This window comes from Bufo gargarizans, chromosome 4 (genome assembly GCF_014858855.1).
Source record: "Bufo gargarizans isolate SCDJY-AF-19 chromosome 4, ASM1485885v1, whole genome shotgun sequence".
In the NCBI taxonomy this organism is placed as follows: domain Eukaryota; kingdom Metazoa; phylum Chordata; class Amphibia; order Anura; family Bufonidae; genus Bufo; species Bufo gargarizans.
In genome coordinates, this window is record NC_058083.1 from 83,496,625 (window position 1) to 83,524,130 (window position 27,506).

Consider the following 27,506-nt stretch of genomic DNA (forward strand, 5'->3'; position numbering starts at 1 on the left):
GCCAATACTGTATAAAACTGCAATTTTGGGGGATATTTCAAGCATAGATAGTGACATGGAAAATTAAAAAGAAATGACCAAGCGTTCTAAAAAATATGTTTTAGGCTACTTTCACACTGGCGTTTTGGCTTTCCGTTTGTGAGATGCTTCATGGGCTCTCATAAGCGGTCCGAAACGGATCAGTTTTTCACTAATGCATTCTGAATGGAAAAGGCTCCGCTCAGAATGCATCAGTTTGCCTGCGATCCGTCTCCATTCCGCTTTGGAGGCGGACACCAAAACGGACATATTAGGACAGCAGAGAGGTTCATGTCCGCAGACCTCCTGTTAGAATGGTTTAGGATGTTGTTTTCTGACCCCTTTACCCTTTGCTTTCTGTAGATTATTGGACCTCTGAGAGACGGTGAAATATTTAATCAAGATGATTTCCACCTTTTGGAGAACCTAATTCTGAAGACTTCTGCACAGAAGATCAAGTCACACATCCAGAAGCTTGGAGTGGAAGAAGATCAGTACGTTCTCTTCTAGTATCACATCTGCACTGATCGGTGTCAGATGAGAAGTATTCCTCCAGACAGTCCCGGAATGATTATATGCTTTACTGTCCGCAGTGCCAGCGATCTGGTCATGAGAGTGGATGGTCTTGTGTCCTCCCAACCGAAAGGAGAAGGAAGAATTGACTACCTGCTTACTGAAGATCAGCACAGGTGAGATGTTATTCCATCATTACTTCCAGGATCTGTTACTCGTGGATATTGCCTACATTTTTGTGATTCAAAGAATGCAGGAATTTTTTTTACATTTATACAAAGACACCGCTTCACTGTTGAAGGGCTTCTGTCACCCCCCATTTAGCAATTTTCAGTATCGGACATTAGCTATATATCACTCTTACCTCTCTCTGTGCTGTAATTTCTTAAAAAATCGTACTTTTATAATATGCTAATTACTTCATTACCAGCAAGTTGGGCGGTCACTTGCTGGTAGCCGCCGCATCCTAGGACTATAAACACCCCCCCTCCTACACTTGATTGACAGGGCCAGCGAGCGCTCTCCTCCTCCCGCTGGCCCTCTCTGCCCATAAAATCCCGCGCCTGTGCCGTACCGGTTCTCATTTGGCGCAGGCACCTTGAGAGGAGGAGGCTCGCTTGCCAGCTCCTTCCTCAGTGCGCCTGCGGCGATTACGTCACACTACACCCGGAAGAGAAGACTGCCGGCATCAGCGATAATCGTCAGTCTTCTCTTCCGGGGGTAGAGTGACGTAATCGGTGCAGGCGCACTGAGAAAGGAGCTGGCAAGCGAGCGTCCTTCACTCAGTACGCCTGCGTCGATCGAGGAACGTTGCGGCGCAGGCGCGGGAATTCAGCAGCAGACGGGGCCAACGGGAGGAGCATAGTGCTCGCTGGCCCTGTCTATCAAGAGGAGATGGGGCGTGTCTAGAAGCGGCAGATGCGGCGGCTACCAGCAAGTACACGCCCAACTTGCTGGTAATGAAGAAATTTGCATATGATAAAAGTATGATTTTTACAAGAAATAAGCCACAGACAAAGGTAGGACATGTATGATTGCACTCAGCTGACATTAGCAAATAGATAATGTCGGCTAATGAAAATTGCACAATGGGGGGTGGCAGAAGCCCTTTAACTTAAAGGGGTTGTCTCGCTTCAGCAAATGTCATTTATCATGTAGAGAAAGTTACTACAAGGCACTTACTAATGTATTGTGATTGTCCATATTGCCTCCTTTTCTGGCTGGATTTATTTTTCAATCACATTATACACTGCTCGTTTCCATAGATACGACCACCCTGCAATCCAGCAGCGGTGGTCGTGCTTGCACCCTTTATTAAAAAGTGCCAGTCTATGCGCACTCACGTTGTCACGGCCAGTAGAGAGGCTGGAGCTTTTTCTTATAGTGTGAAAACACGGCCACAGCTGCTGGATTGCAGGGTGGTCGTAACCATGGAAACGAGAAGTGTATAATCAAATGGAGAAATGAATCCAGCCAGCAAAGGAGGCAATATGGAGAGTCACAGTATATTAGTAGGTGCCTCGTATTATCTTTGTCTACATGGTAAATGCCACTTGCTGAAGTGAGATAATCCCATTAAAGGGTTATTCCCATCTAAGACATTGATAGCATATCGCTAGATGTCAGATAGGTGCAGGTCCCACCAAAGCGAAGGAGAGCACATTACGCAAGCATGGCCACCCTCTGTTCACCGCTTTGGGAGTAACAAAATAGCTGAGCGCTGGCTCGACTATTTCCGGCAAACCTATAGTGGTGCGTAGGGATGTGGTCGTACATGTGCGCATCCATTCACCTCTATGGGACTTCCGAAAACAGCCGAGCGTGCTCACTCCCATAACAGTGAATGCAAACCACGCCATATGCATGTATGGTGTGCTCCTCTTCACTTCGGGGGCCTCGTTCTGAAGATAGCAGCGGATCCCAGAGGTGGGACCTGTCTGTCATTGGCATATCCTAGTGATATGCCATCAATATCTGAGATGGGCCAACCCCTCTGTCAGCCCCCTTATGCTCCCGTAGCCTAGAGGGGGACATGCGCTTAGGAATATAAAATATTCTGGACTTCATGTCTTCTGGACTTGTGCAGGAATAGCAAATCTGTGGAAGTTACGAGCGGTCAGGCTATGGGAGGACATGCCCCTCCTGCTCCACACCACCCACAATTTCCAAAGGTGGTGAGCGTGGCATAAAAGTGGCAAAAAGTCGCACATTCTTGCGAAAAATGGCACTTGTGCAAGAACTTCAGTTTTTGGTGCACCACCTTAACGTCTCCCCTTCTGTCCTACTTATAGGAGCATATAAGGTCTCCTTAAAGGGCTAGTTCACGCTGGCAAAATACTGGTTGGAAAAATGCACCAAATATTATTTTGCCTGTGCAACCTGCAGCAGAAAGCCGAGACTGAGCCCCACGTTTCTGGTTGCGCACGCTGCTTATCCCATTCACCACGATTTCAGCCCTGTTTCCAGAAAAACCACAAAAAAAATGCTGGTCACTGCCTCCCATTGAAAATGGAAGGAAAATTTAAGGGGTTTTTCTTGCTGCTTCCGATGTGTTTTCCATGTCAAAAAACACGGTATGAACTAGCCATAAAGGGGGTTTCTGAGAACAGACATTTATGCTATATCCATGGAGTGACAAGGCGCCATTTTTCTAAATCGGTCACCTGAAAAGGCAGTAATAGTCCCAGGTATAAAGTGTGGGATGGAACCTAACATTGATTCCTTAGGGTACGGCCACACGGTCAGGTTTCTGCCTGCAGTTTTGGAAGCCCAAACCATAAGTAAATCCAAAAAAGCAGACAAGTCGTCGCTGTCCTTCATACCTTCTCTCCTTTTATGACCCACCCCTTGTTTTGGCTTCCAAAACTGCATCCGGAAACCTGACGATGTGGCAGAGTTCTCCGCTCTTTCCTCATAGTGGACTATGGGTGGAGGAGCAAATGTTCGGCCACCGTGCCCTCCGACTCTTCCTCACTGCAGCCGTTGTGGTGTGATGGGGGTCCCAGTGGTCTGACCACTTATTATAATGCCAGCATACTCGGTGGCATGTTACAATTCAGAGAGTACATACAAAATCAGACATTGCAGATTAACAGAAGAGTCCAGAACTGAGGTCCTCTTTTAGTGTAGTAGATGTAAAGCTGCTTGATCAGGTCACCAGATATGATGTGTGGGGGATACTGATGGATGAAGAGGACTACTGATAAAAGAAGGTGTCAGAATGTGACACTCGTGCCTAAAAAGATGTGGTAAGGACATATTGTGGATGTTGGGAATCAAACTGATTGTCCAGGGTGGCGCATTCCAGAGAATTGGTGCAGCTCAACATAAGTTTTGGAGGCGGGAGTGAGAAGTTTGTATTATGGAGCCTGTTCGTCTTTGATGATTGGCAGGATATAGAGCCGATGTAGGCAGGAGATGTAGGGGGTGCAGAACCATGGAGAGCCGTGTGGGTGAGAAGAAAGATGAGCCTGGCTGCCGCCTTTGGGATTGGAGAGGGGCGAGTTTAGTGAGGTGACGCTTTCTGCCCATGTGTTATGTATTTCCTGATGTTTCTCATGCATTTCTGTTTCTTCAGTGCCATTAAGATAAGACCTAAAGAAGGTATGATGTACTTTGAGGTGATGGCCATTGTGGACCCTGTGACAAAAGCAGCACAAAGAATGGCACCTTTACTCTTGGTAGGTTTCTCAGAGTCCTGATACTTGAAAGTTGATAAGAAGTAACATGGACCCCTGACCGTGAATGTAATCCTTGTTTTCTGTCCTTCCAGGTTATGAATCAGATCGTAAATATGAACCTCCGAGTCTTTATGAACTGCCAGTCCAAGTTATCAGAAATGCCCCTCAAGAGGTACGGATGTGCTAATTCATGGCTTTTCAGCAGGTTGACTTTTTGCGTCTGACTATAGCTACAAAGCAAGTATGTAGCTGGGTACGCTGTATTAAAGGGTCTCCTTGCTGGCTGCTTTTCAAGGGGTGGACTCGCCTTAGGGTCCATTCACACGTCCTGTTTTTTTTCATCCTGAAAAACGGTCCGTTTTTTTTGCGGATCCGTTGTTCCTGAAAATGTTTCCGTATGTCATCCGTTTTTTGCGGATCCGCAAAAAACGGAAACATGTATACATTTCAATAATCAAATAAAGTTGTTTGGATTTCTTTGAAAAAAAATTGAAAAAAATAAAATAAAAATTGTTATGTGTTTCCAGGAACGGAATCCGCAAAAAACGGATGACATACGGAATGTCATCCGTTTTTTGCGGATCCATTGACTTTGTATTGTACCAGGATCCGATTTTTCAGGACAAGAATAGGACATGTTTTATATTTAAACGGACATGCGGAATGGAACAACGGAAACGGACAGCACACATTGTGCTGTCCGATTTTTTCCAGGACCCATTGAAAATGAATGGGTCCAGATCTGGTCCTGATCTGTTCCTGAAAAAACGGAACAGATCAGGAAAGAAAAAACGGACGTGTGAATGGACCCTTAGACATTGGTGGCATATCGCTAGGATATGCCACCAATGTCAGATAGTGTTGAGTTTTGGAGTACCGCACACCTGTATGGGGTCACTGGTGCCTGCAAGGACTTCTTCAGTCGCACTATAATAATAAGGAGGTTGCAGCACACAGTTTTTCTTGTTGCTATTAAGTTTTAATTTCACATTTTTATCTTTTCACATTTTTTTTAAACATGATTAAAGTTCCGGTGCAACATTCACAGCAATGCAGGTAGAAGATAAACGACCAGACGTTTCGGCCTTTCACGGCCTTCCTCAGTGGTCTAAATCTTGGATGCTGTGTGTCAGGGGTTAAGCCCTCAGATAGGCCCAAGTCCCTCCACTGGGATCCACACCCGTTTCTAGAATAGGGCCCCCAAAGTGACCGAGCGCACACTGCGCATGCAGAGTGTGCTCCCCATTCACTTCTATGGGAGTTCCAAAAATAGCCAAGCAAGCGTGTTCAGCTATTTGTGGTAGTCCCATAGATATGAATAGAGTGTGCATTGCACCATTCACTTCTGTGGGACTTCCGGAAATAGCTGCGCATGCACTTGGCTATTTTCAGAACTCCTATAAAAGTAGAGGGTGGCTGTGCATGCATAAATACTCTTTCACTCTGGGGGGGGGGGGCCTCTGTTCTAGAGATTGGTGTGGCTCCCCGAGGTAGGTGGGTCCTAGCTATATGCAACCAACGTCTGAGGTGAGACAAGCCCTTTAAGAATGTTTGAAAAAGTTATGGGAGCCCCCACCTACTCAAACCAGTAAACACTAAGGACGCCATGTGATGTCGATGAGCCCGACATTGTACCTCACCGGCAGGTAGCAGCTGATCATTGGGGCAGGCCGGTGCTGTCTACATTATACAAACCTTTCAGGGCTCAAACCCACAAACATACTTTTTGTACATCCTGGTTTTTTTTTGCGGCCCGTATTCGGAACCATTAACTTTATTGGGGCCACAAAAAAAAAAAGGAATTGACTCAATGTGCATTTGGTGTCTATGTCTACATGTCCATTCCGCAAAAAAATAGAACATATCCTATTATTGTCCATATTACAGACAAGTATATGACTGTTCTGTTATGGGCCGGCCTTTTTGTTCCGCACAGTACCGGTTTCCGTGTTTTGCGGATCTGTAATTTACAGACCGCAGAACTGTTTGGGCGTGTATCAGATGCAGAATAAAGACAGGTCAGCGTGGACACATTCATTCTAAAGATGAGCGAATTTGCTACAAACTTTGTTCTAATACTGTACGGAGCGGGAGTTCTGTACAGTATTAGAATGTATTGGCTCCGGTGAGCTGAAGTTATTACTTTAAGTTTCGCGAGACTTTGTGTAATAACTTCGGGATTAAATTATTACTGTAAAAAACCTTGGTACTGAACTCGGGTTCGGTTCCGAGTGGTATTTTGGAACCGAACCTGAGTTTGGTATCAACGTTTTTTACAGTAATAATTAATTTCCGAAGTTATTACAGGAAGTCTCGCAAAACTTCACGAAATTATAACTTCGGCTCATCCGAGCCAATACATTCTAATACTGTACGGTACGGGAACTCCGTGCAGTATTACAACAAAGTTTTTATCGAATCGACTTCGGATGAAGTGGCCAAAGTCGATCCGCTCATCCCTAATTAATGCTATTGTGATAAAATGTATGAACTACTAGGAACTGGTTACAGTCCTGCCAATGCACCATCGCGTGCGCTCGCTTACAGGGGATCTGTGTCTTATCACATTGTGAGCGGCTGAAGAAAATAGGATTCACAAGCCCCAGTACTGTTCTCCAGAGGTTTGCATTTACACAGAACAGTGTGTATTTCCATGCTGCGGCGGTTTGCCTTGGCATCTTGCACCTGTTGGCGCTGGCATTTTCTGGAGCTTCCTCCCAGCAGCAGATTGCCAGTACATGCAGATGAACCCAACCAGTGTACTGTGAACACGATTACTGTAATCCCTGTCCGCACGGGGACGTGCCGTAAAGCATCACTGTTCTTGGCGGATAGATGATGTTATTGTGCTTCTATACATCAAGTGCGACCCTCACCCAACTCCTGCTGTCTATGGAAAAGTAAATCCACAGCTAGATGGCAAAACATCACATCGCAGTAACCGAAATGATTCTAACCGGGATTGGAGCTTTCAATGGGGTGATTACTGGTTTGCACTGGGACAGTGTGTGACTGTAACTCCACCTTTCTGGGTTTTTCTTTTTTTTTTTTTTTTTTTTTTTAGCTTTTACCGGTATGTGTTGGAACCAGAGGTTGTCTTCTCCTCCGACCATAACTTATCACCTGGTCCCATCGCCAAGTTCTTAGATATGCCGCAGTCTCCCCTCTTCACCCTGAACCTGAATACTCCGGACAGCTGGATGGTGGAGTCGGTGCGGACGCCGTATGATCTGGATAATATCTACTTGGAGGAGGTAAAGCTTTCCTCTGTGCACTAGACATGGCTGTTTTCTCTAGCCCGGTATGTGGAGTGACCTGATAACACTGTGATGCATGAGATTACAGCGCTCGTTACTGCTTAGTTTTCCATGGTGATCTCCTAGGAAACATTGATTACCACCTTTATAATAATAGTGTAAGATCTAGAATATGTCCATAAAGTTCTCCAAGTATACCCGCTTGTTTAAGTAATTGTGTTCCACATAATATAACAATTCTGGAGCATTTTTTTTTAACTCTGTGTTGTGCTGTCCTGCTATTCCTCCTGGAAAGGTATCCTTACATGATAACTGGGTGTTACCATTCCTCCTGTAATTGGGCAGTTTCCCTAAATGCTCTGGCGTTGTTCAGTCATTGCTGCCAGTGCCAGACGTGCAAGGACTCGTCCTGTTGGCAAGGGGAATGGTAACTACAAGTTATCAATTTATCTGTGTGATCCCAGGAGGAATAACAGAGGTCCAACGTAGAGTGCTGAGAAAAATGCTCCAGAATTATTTTAGGGAAAAATGATTTAATAAAGCAGACGTTTCTGTGATTTTTCTATGAGTCGGCCATGTTTGGCCAATTTGGGTTTCTTCTCATCTACTCGCATCCAGTCACACGTCAGGCATCGCTGGTGTGATAATAAAGTAATACTCAGTCGAAGGCCTCATTGAGACGGCCGTATGCTGTCGGCAAAAATGCAGATCCGTTTTTTTGTGGATTAGATGCTGCCCCATTTACTTCTATGGGGCCCTTTTCTTCCATTGCACGGCTCAGCAAAAAAAAAAACGAAACATGTCCTATACTTGTCAGGGAAAATCAGGACATGGCCCTATTGAAGTCTATGGATCAGCAAACAAAACTGAATGCTATCCGTTTTTTTGGCGGACATGCTAAACTATACACAAAAGAACAGATCCGCATTTTTGCGGACAGCATACGGCAGTCTGAATGAGCCCATAACAGTGTTTTCTGTCTTTTTCTTTGATTTCTATGCTTGCATTATGTGTGTGATTTACCACTTTGTGCGGTATCTGGCTGTAGGTGGACAGCGTTGTAGCGGCAGAGTTTGAGCTGGAGTATCTCTTACTGGAGGGCCATTGTTTCGACGTCTCGACTGGACAACCACCTCGTGGACTGCAGTTTACTTTGGGGACAGCCACCCATCCTGTGATTGTGGACACCATTGTCATGGCTAACCTTGTAAGTTGCAGGATGTAAGGAGTAGTCTGCCTTTATAAGACCACTGAGGTATTCGCAGTTCTTTCTTAGCTAACAGTGACACGAGTGCACAGTAATGTAAAAAGTCATTCGATACATTTCTAAAAGAAGAGAAGGAAAATAAATGACATTAGAAAGAGGACACTGGGCATCTATTACTACTGATGTATTTGGTGTTCTTAAAGGGCATCTGTCAGCAGATTTGGACCTATGACACTGGCTGACCTGTTGCATGGGAAGCTGAAGGCATCTGTGTTGGTCCTATATTCATATTTGCCCGCATTCCTGAGAAAAAATATATGCAAATGAGCCTCTAGGAGCAACGGGGGCGTTGCTATTACACCTAGAGGCTCGGCTCTCTCTGCAACTGCCGTACCCTCTGCATTTTGATAGGGTCAGGCATGATCACCTTTACACTGCCCGGCCCTGTCAAAGTGCAGAGGGCTCAGCAGTTGCAGAGAAAGCAGAGCCTCTAGGTGTAATGGTAACGCCCCTGTTGCTCCTAGAGGCTCTCTTGCATATATTAAAACATAATTTTTCTCAGCAATGTGGGCACGTATGAACATAGGACCAACACAGATGTCTTCAGCTGCCAAGCGCACATGTAACTGGTCAGCCGGTGTCATAGGTACAGATCTGCTGACAGATGCCCTTTTAAAGGGGTTGTCTCACTTCAGTAAATGGCATTTATCATGTACAGAAAGTTATAAAAGCCACTTACTAATGTATTGTGATTGTCCATATTGCCTCCTTTGCTGTCTGGATTCATTTTTTCATCACATTTATACACTGCTTGTTTTTAGGGGTTACGACCACCCTGCATTCCATATATATAGTGTGCAAGCATAACCTTCCGGAGTGCAGTGTAGTGACAGACGCCCTGATTTTAGTGGGTTTATAAGGTGGTTTCTAGTAATCTAGATGTTATACTCTGCAGTCAGCGCCCATCACGGAGTCTGCTACATATTTCTGAGATGTGCGCTTCCTCCTCCCTCCCACTCCTGATTGACAGCTTTCTCTGTATGCAAAGTCACACGATTGAAAAAAGTTTAATAAAAAAAAAAAAATCTAATTTTAAAAACAAAAGCCTGTCAATCGGCGAATATTACTGATGGGTATCATCACACTCCTCTGTAAGTGCTTAAAAAACAATGCATAAATTTACATAAGTGACAGACCCCTGAAATCGGCGTGTCTGTCACTACACTATGCTGTCCTCACAGAGGGTAGTAATATAAAGGACCTGTTAGAAAAGACATGCATCTTTTGGCCAGCAGGTGGCAGCATCCCATAGTGACACAGCCTCCTGTAAAGGGAATGTCATCAGAAAACGACCTATTGTTTAAGGGTCCATTCACACGTCCGTATGTTTTTTGCGGATCTACAGATCTGTGGATCCGCAAAACATGGACATTGGTGATGTGCGTTCCTCATTTTCCGGACCGCACATCGCCGGCACCTAATAGAAAATGCCTTTTCTTGTCCTCCGCAATTGCGGACAAGAGTAGGACATATTCTATTTTTTGGGGATCAGAATTGCAGACCCGGAAGTGCGGATCCACAATTCCGGAACCGGGCAGCACATTGTGCTGCCCCATAGACATGAATAGGTCCGCAATTCCATTCCGCAAAATGTGGAACGAAATTGTGGACGTGTGAATGGACCCTAAATCCTGATTTTATGTTAAAGGGAGTCTGTCACCACCCTGGTCCCTGTTTAGCAGATTGCGTGGCACTGTTGCTCTCCTTTTCAAATATACTTACAGGTCCTTCTAAAAAAATTAGCATGTTGTGATAAAGTTCATTATCTTCTGTAATGTACTGATAAACATTAGACTTTCATATATTTTAGATTCATTACACACAACTGAAGTAGTTCAAGCCTTTTATTGTTTTGATATTGATGATTTTGGCATACAGCTCATGAAAACTCTAAATTCCTATCTCAAAAAATTAGCATATTTCATGTGACCAATAAAAGAAAAGTGTTTTTAATACAAAAAAAGTCAACCTTCAAATAATTATGTTCAGTTATGCTCTCAATACTTGGTCGGGAATCCTTTTGCAGAAATGACTGCTTTAATGCGGCGTGGCACTGCTGAGGTGTTATGGAGGCCCAGGATGCTTCGATAGCGGCCTTAAGCTCATCCAGAGTGTTGGGTCTTGCGTCTCTCAACTTTCTCTTCCCAATATCCCACAGATTCTCTATGGGGTTAGGTCAGGAGAGTTGGCAGGCCAATTGAGCACAGTAATACCATGGTCAGTAAACCATTTACCAGTGGTTTTGGCACTGTGAGCAGGTGCCAGGTCGTGCTGAAAAATGAAATCTTCATCTCCATAAAGCTTTTCAGCAGATGGAAGCATGAAGTGCTCCAAAATCTCCTGATAGCTAGCTGCATTGACCCTGCCCTTGATAAAACACAGTGGACCAACACCAGCAGCTGACATGGCACCCCAGACCATCACTGACTGTGGGTACTTGACACTGGACTTCAGGCATTTTGGCATTTCCCTCTCCCCAGTCTTCCTCCAGACTCTGGCACCTTGATTTCCGAATGACATGCAACAGTCCAGTGCTGCTTCTCTGTAGCCCAGGTCAGGCGCTTCTGCCGCTGTTTCTGGTTCAAAAGTGGCTTGACCTGGGGAATGCGGCACCTGTAGCCCATTTCCTGCACACGCCTGTACACGGTGGCTCTGGATGTTTCTACTCCAGACTCAGTCCACTGCTTCCGCAGGTCCCCCAAGGTCTGGAATCGGTCCTTCTCCACAATCTTCCTCAGGGTCCGGTCACCTCTTCTCGTTGTGCAGCGTTTTCTGCCACACTTTTTCCTTCCCACAGACTTCCCACTGAGGTGCCTTGATACAGCACTCTGGGAACAGCCTATTTATTCAGACATTTCTTTCTGTGTCTTACCCTCTTGCTTGAGGGTGTCAATGATGGCCTTCTGGACAGCAGTCAGGTCGGCAGTCTTACCCATGATTGCGGTTTTGAGTAATGAACCAGGCTGGGAGTTTTTAAAAGCCTCAGGAATCTTTTGCAGGTGTTTAGAGTTAATTAGTTGATTCAGATGATTAGGTTAATAGCTCATTTAGAGAACCTTTTCATGATATGCTAATTTTTTATATATAGGAATTTGGGGTTTTCATGAGCTGTATGCCAAAATCATCAATATTAAAACGATAAAAGGCTTGAACTACTTCAGTTGTGTGTAATGAATCTAAAATATATGAAAGTCTAATATTTATCAGTACATTACAGAAAATAATGAACTTTATCACAATATGCTAATTTTTTTTGAAGGACCTGTATATGTCCTGATAAGTCTAGTTTATATATATATATATATATATATATATATATATATATATAATATTTTTATGCTCATGAGGTTAAATGAGCCAGAGGGGCTGCAGTTCTCGCTTCTAGACCATCAGAACGGAGCCCCAGTCCTCCCCTCCTCTTCTTCGCTCTTCGCGCCACCTCCAAGCCTTGGTGACGTCGCCATGATGCGGCTGCAGATCTCATGCAGGCGCACATCTCCTTTATGCGTGCGGCTGTGACCTGTGAGCATTCACTGAACTGCACCTTCTTCTGCCCCACAAGGGCACTACCGTTACTCCAAGAGGCTCAGCTGCACTTTGATTGACAGGACCAGGCAGTGTAAACATAAACGTGCCTGGCCCTGCCAGAGTGCGGGTGTGCCAGAGAGAGCAGAGCCTCTAGGTGTAATGCCAACGCCCCTGTTGCTCTTAGAGACTCATTTGCATTTAGTTAAACATAATTTTTCTCAGCAATGCGGGCACATATGAACATGGGACCAACACAGGTGCCTTCAGCTGGTCAGCACAGGTCAGCCAGCCTCATGGGTACAAATCTGCTGACAGATGGCCTTGGACTCCTATTAGGAGGATATGAGGAACCTGTGGCTACACTCGGAGACGCATGCTTCTGGATCTGTATTTGGGGGGGTTGTGGTTATCACCACACCATCTAGATTTTGCTCTATGAGGGTAAAAGTAAGGAGGTGAAAGGCCCTTGAGATGCTAGGTAAAGAATTGTTACAGTGCACTGCAGGCTTGGCATAATGGAGAGCATGGGCATCTCTCTGCTGCAAATGGGTGGACGGTGTGCATTGTCAGTCACCACTTGTGAGGCCACCGTAGTGGTAATGGTTGTTGACCATCACTGTCAGAGAACCTAACAATAAAATGGATTTGCTAAGTCACTAAGATTTGCCATCAGTTTATGATTTGTGCGGGACTAACCTCTGCCAACCCTTGCCATGAAATGGCGGTGGCACCAGGGATGCAGAGGATTTTGTGAAATGACTGACATACTACATCCTAGGACTACAATACTGTATGATTAGCCTTTCCACAGCATAGTCATGAAGAATGAGCACCACCGACTTGTACTTGTGTTTTCCTCCCATAGGGTTATTTCCAGTTAAAAGCGAATCCTGGTGCGTGGGTTCTTCGGCTCAGGAAAGGCCGTTCCGAGGACATTTATAACATATACAGGTAAAACATGGAATGAATGCCAGTGCAGGATTAGCTGAATCCTCTCTGGAAATAATGACCTACTGTAAGTTTGGTGGAGCTGTATAGCAGTATTAACCTCTATCAATGTCTCGGACACCGTTCTCTCGCAGCCATGATGGAACAGATTCTGCCCCTGAAGATAAAGAAGTAGTTGTTGTCCTTAATGATTTCAGGAGCAAAACCATCAAAGTCAAAGTAAGTTCCATGCCATACTTGTTCTATTAAGACCAACATATACACAAGGGTCCATTAAATTATTCCTTGCCCTGTTTAGATGTTTCTTTTTTAGCTGAATTATTACAAAGCATCCTTGGAGTGGCTAAAAAACCACATTTTGGCTCTCACCAGCATTCCTATAATTATACGTGGCACAGTTAATGGGAACATTACAGTTTCCAACCATCCCCATCCCATACAGTGACACATCTAACACCATCAGTCTAGCATTTCCTGAATATGTTAGGCTGACCAGTGCAGTAGGCACAATGGGGCGACATTTCCTGCTTTGCTGTATAGATTGGGATAGTATGAGCACTTTCATCATCATAAGCGGGCCCTGTCATTAGACATCTGTGTTGTACTGCTGTAGGCATAGCCGAGGCAGAGGGGTAGCTGTACACACACTAATAAGGCTGGGTATGAAGCGGGCTCTGTCATTAGACATCTGTGTTGTACTGCTGAAGGCATAGCCGAGGCAGAGGGGTAGCTGTACACACACTAATAAGGCTGGGTATAAAGCGGGCCCTGTCATTAGACATCTGAGTTGTACTGCTGTGGGCATAGCCGAGGCAGAGGGGTAGCTGTACACACACAAATAAGGCTGGGTATGAAGCGGGCTCTGTCATTAGACATCTGTGTTGTACTGCCGTAGGCATAGACTAGGCAGAGGGGTAGCTGTACATACACTAATAAGGCTGGGTATAAAGCGGGCCCTGTCATTAGACATCTGAGTTGTACTGCTGTGGGCATAGCCGAGGCAGAGGGGTAGCTGTACACACACAAATAAGGCTGGGTATGAAGCGGGCTCTGTCATTAGACATCTGTGTTGTACTGCTGTAGGCATAGCCGAGGCAGAGGGGTAGCTGTACACACACTAATAAGGCTGGGTATGAAGCACCTTGTTAGTCTTTGGTCTCTGGGGCGAGGGCCTGTTCTCCATTTCTGGAGACTGTGTTAGCCTCCATTCATTGCTGCTGCACTCTGTCTATCCAATATGGCCACCTCCAGGGAAGTCTTTAGAAATACGAAGCTAGAATGAGGTACTGTATGTTTGACAGGGTGAATAGACTGCTGCAGAGGGATGAGGGACTGACAGATCTAAACACGGTATCTATTAGGACTTGACACCCGTGTCAGCACTGTCTGAAGAGGATGATGGCTCTGGTGTTAATGTCTTATATGTTTGGTACTTCCATTGTATGTCTGTGGTTTCAATAGGTTCAGAAAAAGCCAGACAAGATGAATGAAGATCTTCTCAGTGAGGGGACACCTGAGAATGAATCGGGCTTCTGGGACTCGCTTACATGGTATGTTTGGACTGGGTCTTAGTCCCCCTGACAATTTTTTATTTTTTTTCTATTTTCCCAAAAGACGTCTGATTAAAATTTGAGACGTATTGTGTCTTGTGTAGTCTTTATATTATGCGACTACACCTCTCCATATGTATTAGTTGTGACAAGATGCTTCTAATGCAGTCAGTCCAATATCACACGTGCATAAAGTAATAGACAGGTGCCTTCCCCAGGTACTAACCTGCATCGAGGGAGTTCTAGCTTGGAACGGTCCCTGTTAGACGGGTACCTCGATAGTTACCTATTCACAAAGTGCCCTCTTGCTGGGACCCCTAGCATTCAGCTGCAATCTGTGGATAAATCTGTCAATGAAGTATTACACAGTGTCCATTCTAATCCATGGGTTATTTGTGTAATAAAGGACAGGATAGTTCCTCCAAAGCAAGAGGCGCACTTTGTAATCACTCTCCACTTTGGGGCAAGACAAAAGGGTCACGAACTGAGTAGCCCCACTATTAATCCATATTCTCTGATAGGGGGTATGAAAATGTAGGTTTTTTGTTTGTTTAGAAACACCTTTAATGCCACTTTACAAGTTTGTTACTTGGTATTGAGTGAGAAATGTGACTATTCGTCTGCTCTTTCTCATCAGGGGGCTGTCAGGAGGGCAGAAGCAGGAGGAGGTGAAACAAGAAAAAGAAGATGTCCTTAATATTTTCTCCCTGGCCTCCGGACACTTGTATGAGCGCTTTCTAAGGTGAGTCTATAGGGCTGGGCTGAGTGCACACTGCTTGCAGTATATACCAGGAAATCTTTCAGTCACCCACTGGATCCCAAAAGAGTGTGCTTTTGGCCTCCTTTGGACTGGTATATGTGGGTACAACTTTTAGGATTTTGTGGATTAGCGCTGTGTATAGGCAGCTTGCAAAATGACAGATATTGCATGGTATAGGGGTTCTCCAGGCTTTCAATATTGATGACCTATCCAAGGGATAGTTCATCCATTTCAGATCGGCGAGGGTCCGACTCATGGCACCCCCAGCAATCACCTGTTTGAAGAGATGGTACGCACTGCGCGGGCCGTCTCCTGTCTCTCTTCCTGCTTGCCATAGAGATAGCAGCAGCGATACAGTGAAACAGGAGACATTGCGTGCCTTCTCTTCATACAGCTGATCGGCGGGGGTGCTAGTGGCCGGACCCTCGGCGATCTGATATCGATGACCTATCCTCAGGGATAGTTCATCCATTTCAGATCGGCGAGGGTCCGACTCATGGCACCCCCAGCCGTCTCCTGTCTCATTTTCTGCTTGCCATAGAGATAGCAGCAGCGAGCAGGAAGTGAAACTAGTTACATTGCGTGCCTTCTCTTCATACAGCTGCTAGTGGTCGGACCCTCACCAATCTGATATTGATGACCTATCCTGGGGATAGGTCAGCAATATTAAAAGTCTGGAAAACCCCTTTAACATAGGAGCCTATAGACCATGGCTATACAGTGGTGTATGTTGGAGACATACGTCAGGAAGTCTTCCTGTGAATAGACCTTAAAGGGAATCTGTCCCCGCAGAACCCCCTCGAAATACTAATTATTCTGCGCTGTTTATCCGGACAAATACAACCTTTACAGGGTTCCTCTTTACATTCCTCTGATCCCCAGAACAATTTTTCTAACTGATGTAAAGGAAATAATCCTTTTAGGTTCAGTGAGCTTATTTTGTACTGAGACTGCAATAAGACAGCGTGAAGGTAAGAAAGAGATGATAGCAACTTGTATCTCCCAATGCATCCCATGAAACTGTCTGTCCAGGGACCGCATGATAACAGCACATTCATAAATGGGAAGAGACCGTGGAGTTGTGTTTGGCTTCTTGAGATCCGTTTTCTTACCCACAGAATAATGATGTTATCTGTACTGAAGAATACAAAGACACCGGTGAAGTTTTGGTTTCTGAAGAACTACCTGTCCCCTACTTTTAAGGTTTGTATGTTTTGGGTGGTGGTTAGTTCACGGTGAAAACGACTCAGTCTATATCTCAAAAATCAAGAACCTGTGGTCTTCCACACCGCACAGAGATCTGCACTGGGTATGGCTATGGCTACTTTCACACTAGGGTTTTTACTGGATCCAGCAGAGTTCAGCAAAAACGCTTCCGTTACTGATAATACAACCATCTGCATCCATTATGAACGGATCCGGTTGTATTATCTGTAACAGCCAAGACCTATCCGTCATTAACTCCATTGGAAGTCAATAGGGGACAGATCTGTTTTCTATCGTGTCAGAGAAAACTGATCCGTCCCCATTGACTTGCATTGGGGGTCATGCCGGATCCGTCTTACTCCGCATTCCAGGACGGAAAGCATGCTGCAGTTTGATCTCCGGGATGCGAACTGAACAGAATGCATTCTGGAGTATTCCCTTCTGTTCAGTTACGTTTTGTCCCCATTGACAATGAGTGGGGAGAAAACTGAAGCGTTTTTTTCCGGTATTGAGACCCTATGATGGATCTCAATACCGGAAAATAGAAACGCTAGTGTGAAAGTAGCCTAAGATTGATAATATGTCTGATATCATTTATAAGAGTATGAATAATCCCCATATAAAAGTTCAACACTGTAGCCCATAAACAGTCCTATAGGTCACGAAATCCTAATAGTCTTAGTTTGTAGAACAGGGAACATTATTCCATATAATAAACACCTCATCTGCTGCAGAACCTCATTTTGGGGAGAAAGAGGTCCTGTTTTTTACCCCCTGGAGAATAAAACTGTATACTACAATTCAGCTGCTGCAGAAACTCTTTATAGACTGTGGGACTCGCTCATTGGAGGACACAGAAGAAGGAACTTCCTACAAAAGCGATTTTTGAGAAAGCACATCTGCAAAAGAGATGAGCAGTGCCTGTGTAGCGCCTCTGATATCACAATGTGATGCTCCTACAAATATTATTTATAGTGACCATATCCCTGTGTGTGTCATCATCAGTGTTAGATGGAAAGGGGTCTGAAACCTGGGGTCCCCGCCTGTCAGCTGTTTGTAAAGGCCGCTGTGATCCAGTGAGCGCCGCAGCCTCTCCTTAGGCCTGTGACGTCACGTCACCTAAGCGCAACTCAGTTTCATTTAAATAAATGGAGCTGAGCTGCAATACCAAGGTAGGCCACTATCCAGTGGATGGTGCGTGGTTTGCAAGCTGCAAGGAGGCCCCCACTGATCTGATTTTGATGACCTCTCCTGAGGATACGTCATTAGTATCAGAATCTCGGAAAACACATTTGAGGGGTCATCAGTATGAGATTAGCGGCGGTCTTCGGCAGTCAACTGTACTAAGAGGACATGGTGCTCCGCGAATGCTTAGGCCTCTTCCTAGGTTCATCGGTCACATGGCCTAGGTGCAGCTCAGTCTTAGGCCGCATTCACACATACGTGGATTTTAACGGACTACGGTCTGTTAAAACCCGTCCTGTTGACGGCATCATTGGTTCGTGCCGCTGCATCTGTACAGTAATACTCACTATGCGAGTGTATTACTGTACAGCGGCAGTGGCAGGAAGCGCACGGTGTCATAGCAACCAGTGACGCGGTGCACTCAGCAGGACCGTGGTCCGTGAAAATCCATGTATGTGTGAATGTGACCTTACACAAGTGAATGGTGCTGAGTGCAATACCAAGCACAGCCGCTATACAATGTATGGCGTTCTGCTTGATAAGTTGTGAGGAACGCAGCGGCCATCTCAAACAGCTGATTAGTGGGGGTGCTGGAAGTTGGACCTCCACTGATCTCATATTGATTACCTATCTTGAGGGGTTCTATGTAAATCCCAAAGAACCCCTTTAATCTTAAAAATCTGAGCCCACCAATAAAGGACAGCGTCTGCCAGATCCGTCGCACAGATACGCAGTAAAGTTTTCCATGTACAGAATTTCCAGGAATATTCTGCTGATCTGTTTAGCAGTAAATAGAGCCTTTCTTTATTATTATACAACCGTTTTAATGTCTCGTTTCCTGTTATTCTGCTAAATTACTCTAGTAGACAAATAGGGTGCATCATTGCTGATGGACAGACCAAAGCTACATGAAACACCCCAGTTGTGGACATTGCCGGGGAAACTCTGTTCTCTGAGCTAAGCTTTTTCTTAAATATCACAACCTTCCGAGCTGCTTTCTGCTCCCAAGTGGCATACGTTGTAATTATTCCTTGCAGGTTTTGTGCCCCCCACTGGGGCTGTAATTATAGGATTTCTGTGTACAATTTACCACTAATCCACCATATGTTTTAACTCTTGCAGAACTTTATCCCTTACATGGCGAAGAAATATAACTTCCAGTATGAATTGGTCCAGTACAAGTGGCCCAGATGGCTGCACCAGCAGACCGAGAAGCAGAGGATAATATGGGGGTACAAAATCCTCTTTCTGGATGTACTTTTCCCACTGGTTGTGGATAAAATCCTCTTTGTAGATGCTGACCAGGTATGCCAAAATGACATGAAGTGACAGGTAGCTGTAACTTCATAAATGGTTTATTCTGGAAATCACACGCCCCTTACTACTGTCCGACCCTGTTCACATTACATTAGAGCCCTATGATTTGTACATACACTGGGAAAATTTCTCGTCGTATACACCAAACATGTGTAATCAATGAAGGGCAAAAGAGTGTCTTTTTGGCTTCTTCCAAAATGGTTTCCAAGATAATAGTCAAAGGAACATGACTCTTGGAAGAGGCTGTGGGCCCCTTCTTTGTGACCATTCAGATCATGTAACATAACACTGCATCATTTAACTCAGCTAGGTGAAGAATTCTAATTGTGTATTTGAAGAATCTTTTTAGTAGTTTTAAAGTGTTCTTCAGTTATAAACACGTTTTCAGAAATGTATAGTACAGGTGAATATAAGAAACTGTGTAATATATCTTATTAAAGAATTATGCATTATGAATTATGCTGGGCTTCTTGGGCTCTTTCTGCATCTTTCTCTTCACTCAGCCTCTTATCTTTATTAGCACTAGGTCTCCAGCCTCAGTCTATGGAGAGAGGAGGAGGCTGCTGCCAGCTAATACCTCACTCTGAACAGTTGTAGAGCCTTATCTTACTAGATATAGTAAAAAGTCAAAAGTGTAGCAGCTCTAATAAACTGCAGTCCAGCATCCTCCTCCTCCCCCTTCTCTGTCCATAGACTTCAATGTTAAAAGCATGAAAGAGCAAAGCAGTCTGATTAAAAGAGATAGAAGCATTTTTCTTTAATAAGATATATTACAAGGATTCTTATATTTTCCTGTACTGTTCATTTATGGAAAGTTGTTTTATAACTGGAGGTATGCTGGAGCTTTTCACATGGCTCGTTCTACACACACTACATACAATGTAATCCGGGATCCTCACCTACTGGGAGAGTCCAAGCGAAGTGGAAAGTGCGCTCATGTGTTACAATAACTCCCATAGACTTTAATGGAACAAGTGCACACATGTCATCTCCTGTATGTCGCCACCTTGATGGTGGTCAGGAGAACCTGTTCTGTCAGTTGTTTGGGCTCCCAGAGGAGGAATCTCCACCATCTCATATAATTATGGGATCATCTGAAAGTGACATTAATGACAAGAATGACAGAGGTGTTGTTACTCTGTCTTCTTTACAGTAATTTTCCCACCACTCTTGTAACCCTAATCCTAAACCTAGGTCCTGCCCAACAAACCAGAAATGACATTACTGTGGTGTAATTTGCAATACATAGAAAGCAGTAATTTCTCGCCCAGTTTCCTTGGGGGACACAGAAGACCTTGGGTATAGCTCATCTCCCTAGGAGGCGTGACACTAAGAAAAAACTGTTAAGCCCCTCCTCCACAGCTATACCCTCAGCCTGGAGAGAGAGGCTGCCAGTTTTAGCTTAGTGTCCAAGGAGGCAAGACACTCCCTGCTACTGCAGGGCTGTTTTCTCCTTGTTTAAATTTTGATTTTTACTTTTTTCTTTTCTTTTTGTTCCAGATCATCAGGGACAACAGAGACGCACTAGACCTCTCTGTTTCTCCCGGGGTTGAGCTGCGCCAGTGCCGGTCATCCGCACTGCTGCCTCCCCCACAGAAGACAAGGTGGATCAGGGCAGCCCAGCTCCCCTACATCCCGCCAGCGCAAGGGTCGCCCGCACGCCAAGTCCCTCTTCCAGCGTCCTGCCACTACGGTGCCAGTAGCTGAAGGGGCGACCCTGCTGGAATGGACCGAGGGTGAAGACGACTATGGTGAGAGAGTGGCTTCTCCAGCCCTACGTCCCCCACCCCCCACCCTGGTCTCCTGCGTGCCTGACCCCCCATACTGGGCCTCTGGACCCTTCGGTCACTGCTGGACCTAGGCTGGCCCCTGGGGTGCTGCGGGGCGACATTCTACTCCTGCTCCCTCTCCTCCCTTCTGGCCCTCATGGGACGTTTTAGCAGCAGAATGCTGAGAATAGGCATTCACTTATCAGCGTCCCTCCTGGGAACGCTGTGCTCGCATCCTCACGGGCACCCAGTCTCAGGGTCCCCCCATCCCCTCACCGATGCGCTGCTCTGGACCGGGGGCTTTTTCCTGACGGCAGTGCTGCTTGGGTTTTTTACTTCCCGGCCTGCTCGGCCGCACCTCCGGCGCTTCTTCCCGGCCTGCTGGGCCGCACCTCCGAGCTGGGCCGCACTCCGGCACTCCTTCCCGGCCCCCGACTGTTCTGGCCTGCGGGGTAGACTCCCGCGGCCGGCATCTGGCTGAGCACGATGCTCCAACGATTCCGGCCGGCCGTCGGCGACTTCCGGTCGGCCGGGCGCCGCAAATTTTGGCCCAGGCTTCGGGCCTACTGGGCCGCATTCCGGCGCTCCACCCGGGCCCCTGACTTCCGGTCCGCGGGGTGGGCTTCCGCGGCCGGTTTGTCCGGGCAGTCCGCTCCGGTTTCCTGTGCGGCCCCGGTCAGCCGGGTGCCGCAGAAAATTTAGGCCCCGGCTTCACGGCCTGCTAGGCCGCAATCTTCCGGCCTCTGTTGAGGGGGCGGGAACTTCTCCGGGCGCGAATCCTTCCCGCCTGGAGGTTCCCCGCCCCCAGGGGATCACGGCGCCGCCTCCTCCTCCCTTCCAGGTTGGTTGGCTGTTAACCCTTCGGGTACCGGCGGCTCCCGATGGGCCTATATGGCTGGCGCCCCTCCCCCCTCTACTTCTATGCTGGGCACCTGTATGGTGGCACTTCTTTCTGCCTCAGTGAGGCTATTTTTTATTTAGAAATGCATAAAATGGTTAACTAATGGATATCTTGTGCGCTGCGCAGGACGCTGCAGCCTTATCTCGGTAGCGCCGCCTGTATGCGTGCTCCTTCCATGAGCGGCATTGTGTCGCACTCCCCGGCTGGTGCATGTTTCCCTTCTAAGTGGTTCTTGCCCTCTCCGGGATACAGCGCTGGCCAAGTGCATGCGCTCTCTTTTTTTCTGTAGGCAGAGTTCGTCACCCTCCAGCTATGGTGCCTGCCATGTGCAGACAACCCCTTCCTAGGCGGGATACTGCACTCTCTCGGGTTGCAGGCTTGCCTGGTGCATGACCCCCCGCTTAGGTGGAATACTGCACTCTCACCGAATACGGTGTTGGCCATGTGCACGAGAACTCTGCACTCATTGGATTCGCTGCAGGCCATGTGCACAACCCCCTTCCATAGGCGGAATGCTGCACTCATTGGATTCGTTGCCGGTCTTGTGCATGTCCTCCTTCCATAGGTGGAATCTGCACTCTCACCAGATACGGTGTTAGTCTGGTGCACGACCCCCTTCCATAGGGGAACGCTGCACTTTCACTGGATTCACTGCCGGCCATGTGCGTGATTCCTTTCCATAGGCGAAACGCTGCACTCACTGGATTTGATACCGGCCATGTGCATGACCCCCTTCCGTAGGCGGAATGCTGCACTCACTGGATTCGCTGACGGTCTTGTGCATGACCCCCTTCCATAGGCGGAATGCTGCACTCACTGGATTCGCTGCCGGTCTTGTGCATGACCCCCTTCCATAGGCGGAATGCTGCACTCACTGGATTGCTGCCGGTCTTGTGCATGACCCCCTTCCAGGGGGGGAATGCTGCACTCACTGGATTCGCTGCCGGTCTTGTGCATGACCCCCTTCCTTAGGCGGAATACTGCACTTCATTGGTTATGGTGCTGGGCAGCCGGCCATGTGCATAACCCCCTTCCATAGGCGGTATGCTGCATTCTCATTGGATTCGCTGCCGGCCTTGGGCATGCCTTCGTCCCTCAAGCGCCATGCATACGCCCTCACTGACTGGGGTCGTTCTCTCGCTGGTAAGTTGCTGGCCGCGTGCATGACCCCCTTCCATGGTGGGATGCTTGCAACTCACTAAATCCACTGCCGGCCATATACATGTTCCCCCTTCCGTGGGCGGTGTACGGCACTCTTTCTGGATTCGCTGCCGGCCATGGGCATGTCTCCTTTCCTCAGGCAACATACACACACTCTCACTGACTGTATTTGTTCTCTCGCCAGTGTGCTGCTGGCCAGGTGCCTGACCCCCATCCATGGCGGGGTGCTCGCATTCTCCCTGGTTGCAATACTGGCCATGGGCATGGCTCCCCCTTCTGGGCAGCATACTGCACTCTCACCAGATACGTTGCTGGCCTCTAAGATGGGTGGAATGCTTGCACTCCCATTGGATACGGTGCTGGCCTTGTGCGTGACCACCCCTCATTCCATGGGTGGACTTTTTGTGCGCTCACAGGACTCACAACTGTCCTTGTATATGCTGTGCTGGACTTGTACTTGTCCCCATTCATTGGCGGAGTAGTTGTACTCTCACAAAATTCGGTGTTTGGTGGATTATTGCACACTCACTTAATGCTAGGATTACCCTGTGCATGTCCACTTTTCACTAGGTGGACGTCCTGCTGGATGCGGTGTGGCCATGTGCATGGCCCTCTTCTGGGCGGAATATGGTATGTCTTACTTCTCTGAAGTAGGTGCTGGTCTTGGGCATCACCCCCTTGTGGGGCGGGCTTTGCATGCTTGCTGCCCGCAATGTTTGCCAAGTACATTGCCCTCTCTTCTGGGCGGACTGCTTGCGTTCCGTCGCATGCCATACTAGTCCTTTGTGTATGTCCCCCCTTCCGGTTGCACTTTGCACTTCCGTGGATTCTGTGGGACTCTGTGGCTGGCCCTCCTTGCTGTTTGACTATTTCGCAGTGGGCGGACGCTCTTGGGCACTCTGTGCGTTGTTGGGCCGTGTATGCCTTCTCCTTCCGTAGGTGGGTTGGCTTTCTCACTGCTTATGGGGCTGCTTGTACGTATGCCTCCATTCTTCCTGCGACTTGACGTTTTTCTCTTGGGATACGGTGATTGCCGCCGGCCTGGCATTCTTCTCTGAAGAGATCTTTCTGTTCACCTGGCCTGGACGGGCTCTATTGCTCTCTACTGCAGCGAGCTGGGTGGTATCCATTCTCTGTTCAGAGGGTATATTTGGTGTTTCCGTTGTGACGGTATCCACCATATTCGTTGGCCCTTCCGCCTGGGGAGTGTTTGTGGTTCCTAGATGTGTACCCATTAGTTAACCTGTGGCATTGCTTCCCAGCGCAAGCGGTCACATGGTCGAGAGTGCTGTCTCCAGCGTCCCTCGCAGTCTACGTTGGCTCTGGCGGGATTACGGTTCCCTCGCCTGTTGCCTTTCCTCCTCTTGGATGCGTTTTGGTTTGAGTCCTTCCTGTTGGCACCCTCCGTGCTTCAGTTTGTTTTGCTACCAGGTTCTAGCCGCTCTTTTCGAGCAGGTCGCCCAACTTCTCTTGGTTGCTCGATTACCCAGGTCTCAGGGACCTCCACTTTCGATTCGTTAGGGTATTCGCCTTCTGCGAATTGGTGAGCCGGACATCTCGGAGTAGCGGAGTTCTGCTTTTGAGCGGTCCTGTGGCTTCCCTGTTGCCCGCTCCTCCTTGCGGTTGGAGGCTGTCATCCGTCTTCTCGGCTATTTTTCTCTCGACGGCTCTGTTTTGGCTTCTCCGGGGTCAGTTTTACTCCGATGTGGCTTCTGCCCCGGCCAGGCTTCAGGGGCTGTTCCTTCACTGCCCTCCCCCCTGGGGAGACCATGGTTGTTCATATGGATGGTCCCGGTGTTCCTTATGACCTCGTACTGTCTCCATGGTTCACACTGGCTGTACTAGCTGTGTGCCTATTACCGGGTTTGCCGCATTCTGTCCTCCCGCTGGGTGCAGATTACTTTTACCTTTCTGGGCGATGGTCCTACTTGGACTTTACCTTCTCGGTAACCTGGCGGGCCTACTTTCTTCTGTCAAGATTACCCTTCAGGCCCCCACACCGGGACTGTAGAACACCACCTTCTTGTGGTGGCTACAACGACAAGGACTTTAGCCTGACTTGTCCTGGAGTCTGTTGGATACTGGCCGGGTCCCTTTCGGTTCCTTCCGTTTGTCCATCTGCTCCCCCACTCCGCGTGGATTCGGGACGGCGTTGCTCGGGGGCCGACGGGACCAGTTTTCCCGACCTTTTTGCCCGTGTCACTGATTTGCGCTTACTCGCATTGGGTTTCCTCCCGTCTGCCCAGACGAGTCCAGCGAGCACACTAGTGTTAGCTCCCGGCCGTGCTTCGTCCAGGTTCTGTTGTCTGACTTAGGGTCTTCCCTGGGGTTCTTTAGGAAGCTGGTCATTCACCCAATTCTGCCTTTCTCTTCCCATGATTCGGTCTTCTCCAGTCTGGCCTGGACCTGCGACTGGGACTCTGTTACTTGAAGTGTCTGCGGTTTTTTGTTTGGACGTCTCCGACTCTTGTCGACGCTCGTCTCTTGTTTCCAGGAGGTCCGCGCCAAGGTTAACGGCTCCTGGGTGCTTTCCTCCGCTTTAACCAAATGGCTATTGCTGTGGTTACTGCTCAAGGGCAGGGTTCTGTTTTTTTGGTGTCACCGTTCATTTCACCAGAGCGGTTGGTGCCTCCGGGGCCGGAGGCCTTGGGCTTCAGCCATGTCATTGTGCAGGGTGGCCACGGTCTTCCTTGCACTCTTTACCAGGTTCTCCTGAGTGCGTACTCTGGCTTCGGCGGCGGCTGCTGCCTTGGGCCGCCTGGTTTTTGCAGGCGGCATTTCCTTGCTGCCTTCGGGTGCTTCGCCTTGGTGCTGTGGTCCCTCCCCTCTTGGACTGCTTTTGAACGTCCCAAGGTCTTCTGTGTCCCCCAAGGAAACTGGGCGAGAAAACGAGATTTTTGTATTACTTACCAGTAAAATCTCTTTCTCGCTCTTTCCTTGGGGGACACAGCACCCACCCATTCTTTGGTTTTCTCTGCACGGTTTCCGAGTTGTTTTACCCGTTGGGTAGTTGGCTTGTTGGTTCCACTTTTGGACTTTGCCTTTTTTCACTACTTGGACACGCAACTGGCAGCCTCTCTCTCCAGGCTGAGGGTATAGCTGTGGAGGAGGGGCTTAACAGTTTTTTCTTAGTGTCACGCCTCCTAGGGAGATGAGCTATACCCAAGGTCTTCTGTGTCCCCCAAGGAAAGAGCGAGAAAGAGATTTTACTGGTAAGTAATACAAAAATCTCGTTTTCTCTTCATTTTAGATTGTGCGCACAGACTTAAAAGACTTGCGAGACTTCAACTTAGACGGTGCCCCATACGGATACACTCCATTCTGTGAGAGCCGAAAGGAGATGGATGGCTATCGCTTCTGGAGGTCTGGTTACTGGGCCAGTCACTTGGCTGGACGCAAGTACCACATTAGGTAACAATTCCCATGACTTTTATATCCGTAGAGCTGTATGACTGATATAGAACCTGCAATGTAACAAATGTAAAATTTACCTTACTGTTCCCGTCTTCTTCCTAGTGCTTTATATGTAGTGGACTTAAAGAAGTTTAGAAAAATAGCTGCAGGAGATCGACTAAGAGGACAGTATCAGGGACTCAGCCAAGATCCCAACAGTCTTTCCAATCTTGACCAGGTTTGTGCAGTAGTAGAGTATTAATACTACACATTTTAGTGATGGGTTCATCTGTTACTATGAAAAACCTTTTTAAATGATGGCTTTGCAAAAGGGGTTATCCCATTACAACTACTGGTCAAACACCAGAATGAGGGTCCATGTTCCCCCATTTGAATGAAGCTGCAGACATGCATGTGTGCTGCTGTTCCCTTTCAACTCTGTGGGATTGTGGGAGATAACAGTGCAAGCGCTCAGCTGTCTCCAGCAGACCCATAGAGTTGAACAGAGCAGCAGCGCCCTTGTGGGACCACTCTTATTCAAATATGGGACATGAGCCCCTATTCTAGTGCTCAGTGGGGGGCCCTCCTGGCAATTAGACTCTTATCCTCTATCCTGTGGTTAGGGGATATATTTTTGTAATGGGACAACCCCCCTTTAAAGTATCCTATACAGATAATTGTGCGGGTGTATGCTCACTTTATAAATGACAAGGGAATACTTGTAGTGCACAATATATGCAGATAGCATGTCCACCTGACAGCAAGCCTTCTCAGCCATTCACAGCTAGCATGGGCCATTATGCAAAATGGTTAAAGGGACTCTGTCACCAGTTTCTAACCCCCCCTTTTAAAACTATTGTTCTCTCCATGGTGCCCTTGTCATTACAAAGCTGTTGTTATAAGATAAATCCACCGTCTAGTTTTGATAAAAATCGCTTTTATCTAACCTGTCAATCTTCTGGATAAGGTGCCCAGGGCGTTTCTGAAGGTCTGAATCTGCCGCTCGCCGCCGCCGCCGTTGGTGCCCAGCTCCTCCCCTGATCCTTTCAGCGC

At 47.3% G+C, this 27,506-nt stretch overlaps 1 protein-coding gene across 1 annotated transcript in view; it reads left to right on the forward strand.

The window, feature by feature from the left end:
• LOC122936021 (UDP-glucose:glycoprotein glucosyltransferase 1-like) overlaps positions 1-27,506 on the forward strand; it is a 100,145-nt gene that overhangs the window by 46,759 nt on the left and 25,880 nt on the right. Inside the window, 14 exon segments of the mRNA XM_044292014.1 lie at positions 382-512; positions 612-707; positions 4,109-4,211; positions 4,304-4,383; positions 7,276-7,465; positions 8,517-8,675; positions 13,129-13,214; positions 13,346-13,430; positions 14,673-14,761; positions 15,399-15,503; positions 16,640-16,724; positions 19,035-19,217; positions 26,311-26,471; positions 26,577-26,691. Of these exon segments, the coding sequence (XP_044147949.1) occupies positions 382-512; positions 612-707; positions 4,109-4,211; positions 4,304-4,383; positions 7,276-7,465; positions 8,517-8,675; positions 13,129-13,214; positions 13,346-13,430; positions 14,673-14,761; positions 15,399-15,503; positions 16,640-16,724; positions 19,035-19,217; positions 26,311-26,471; positions 26,577-26,691 (1,668 nt within the window).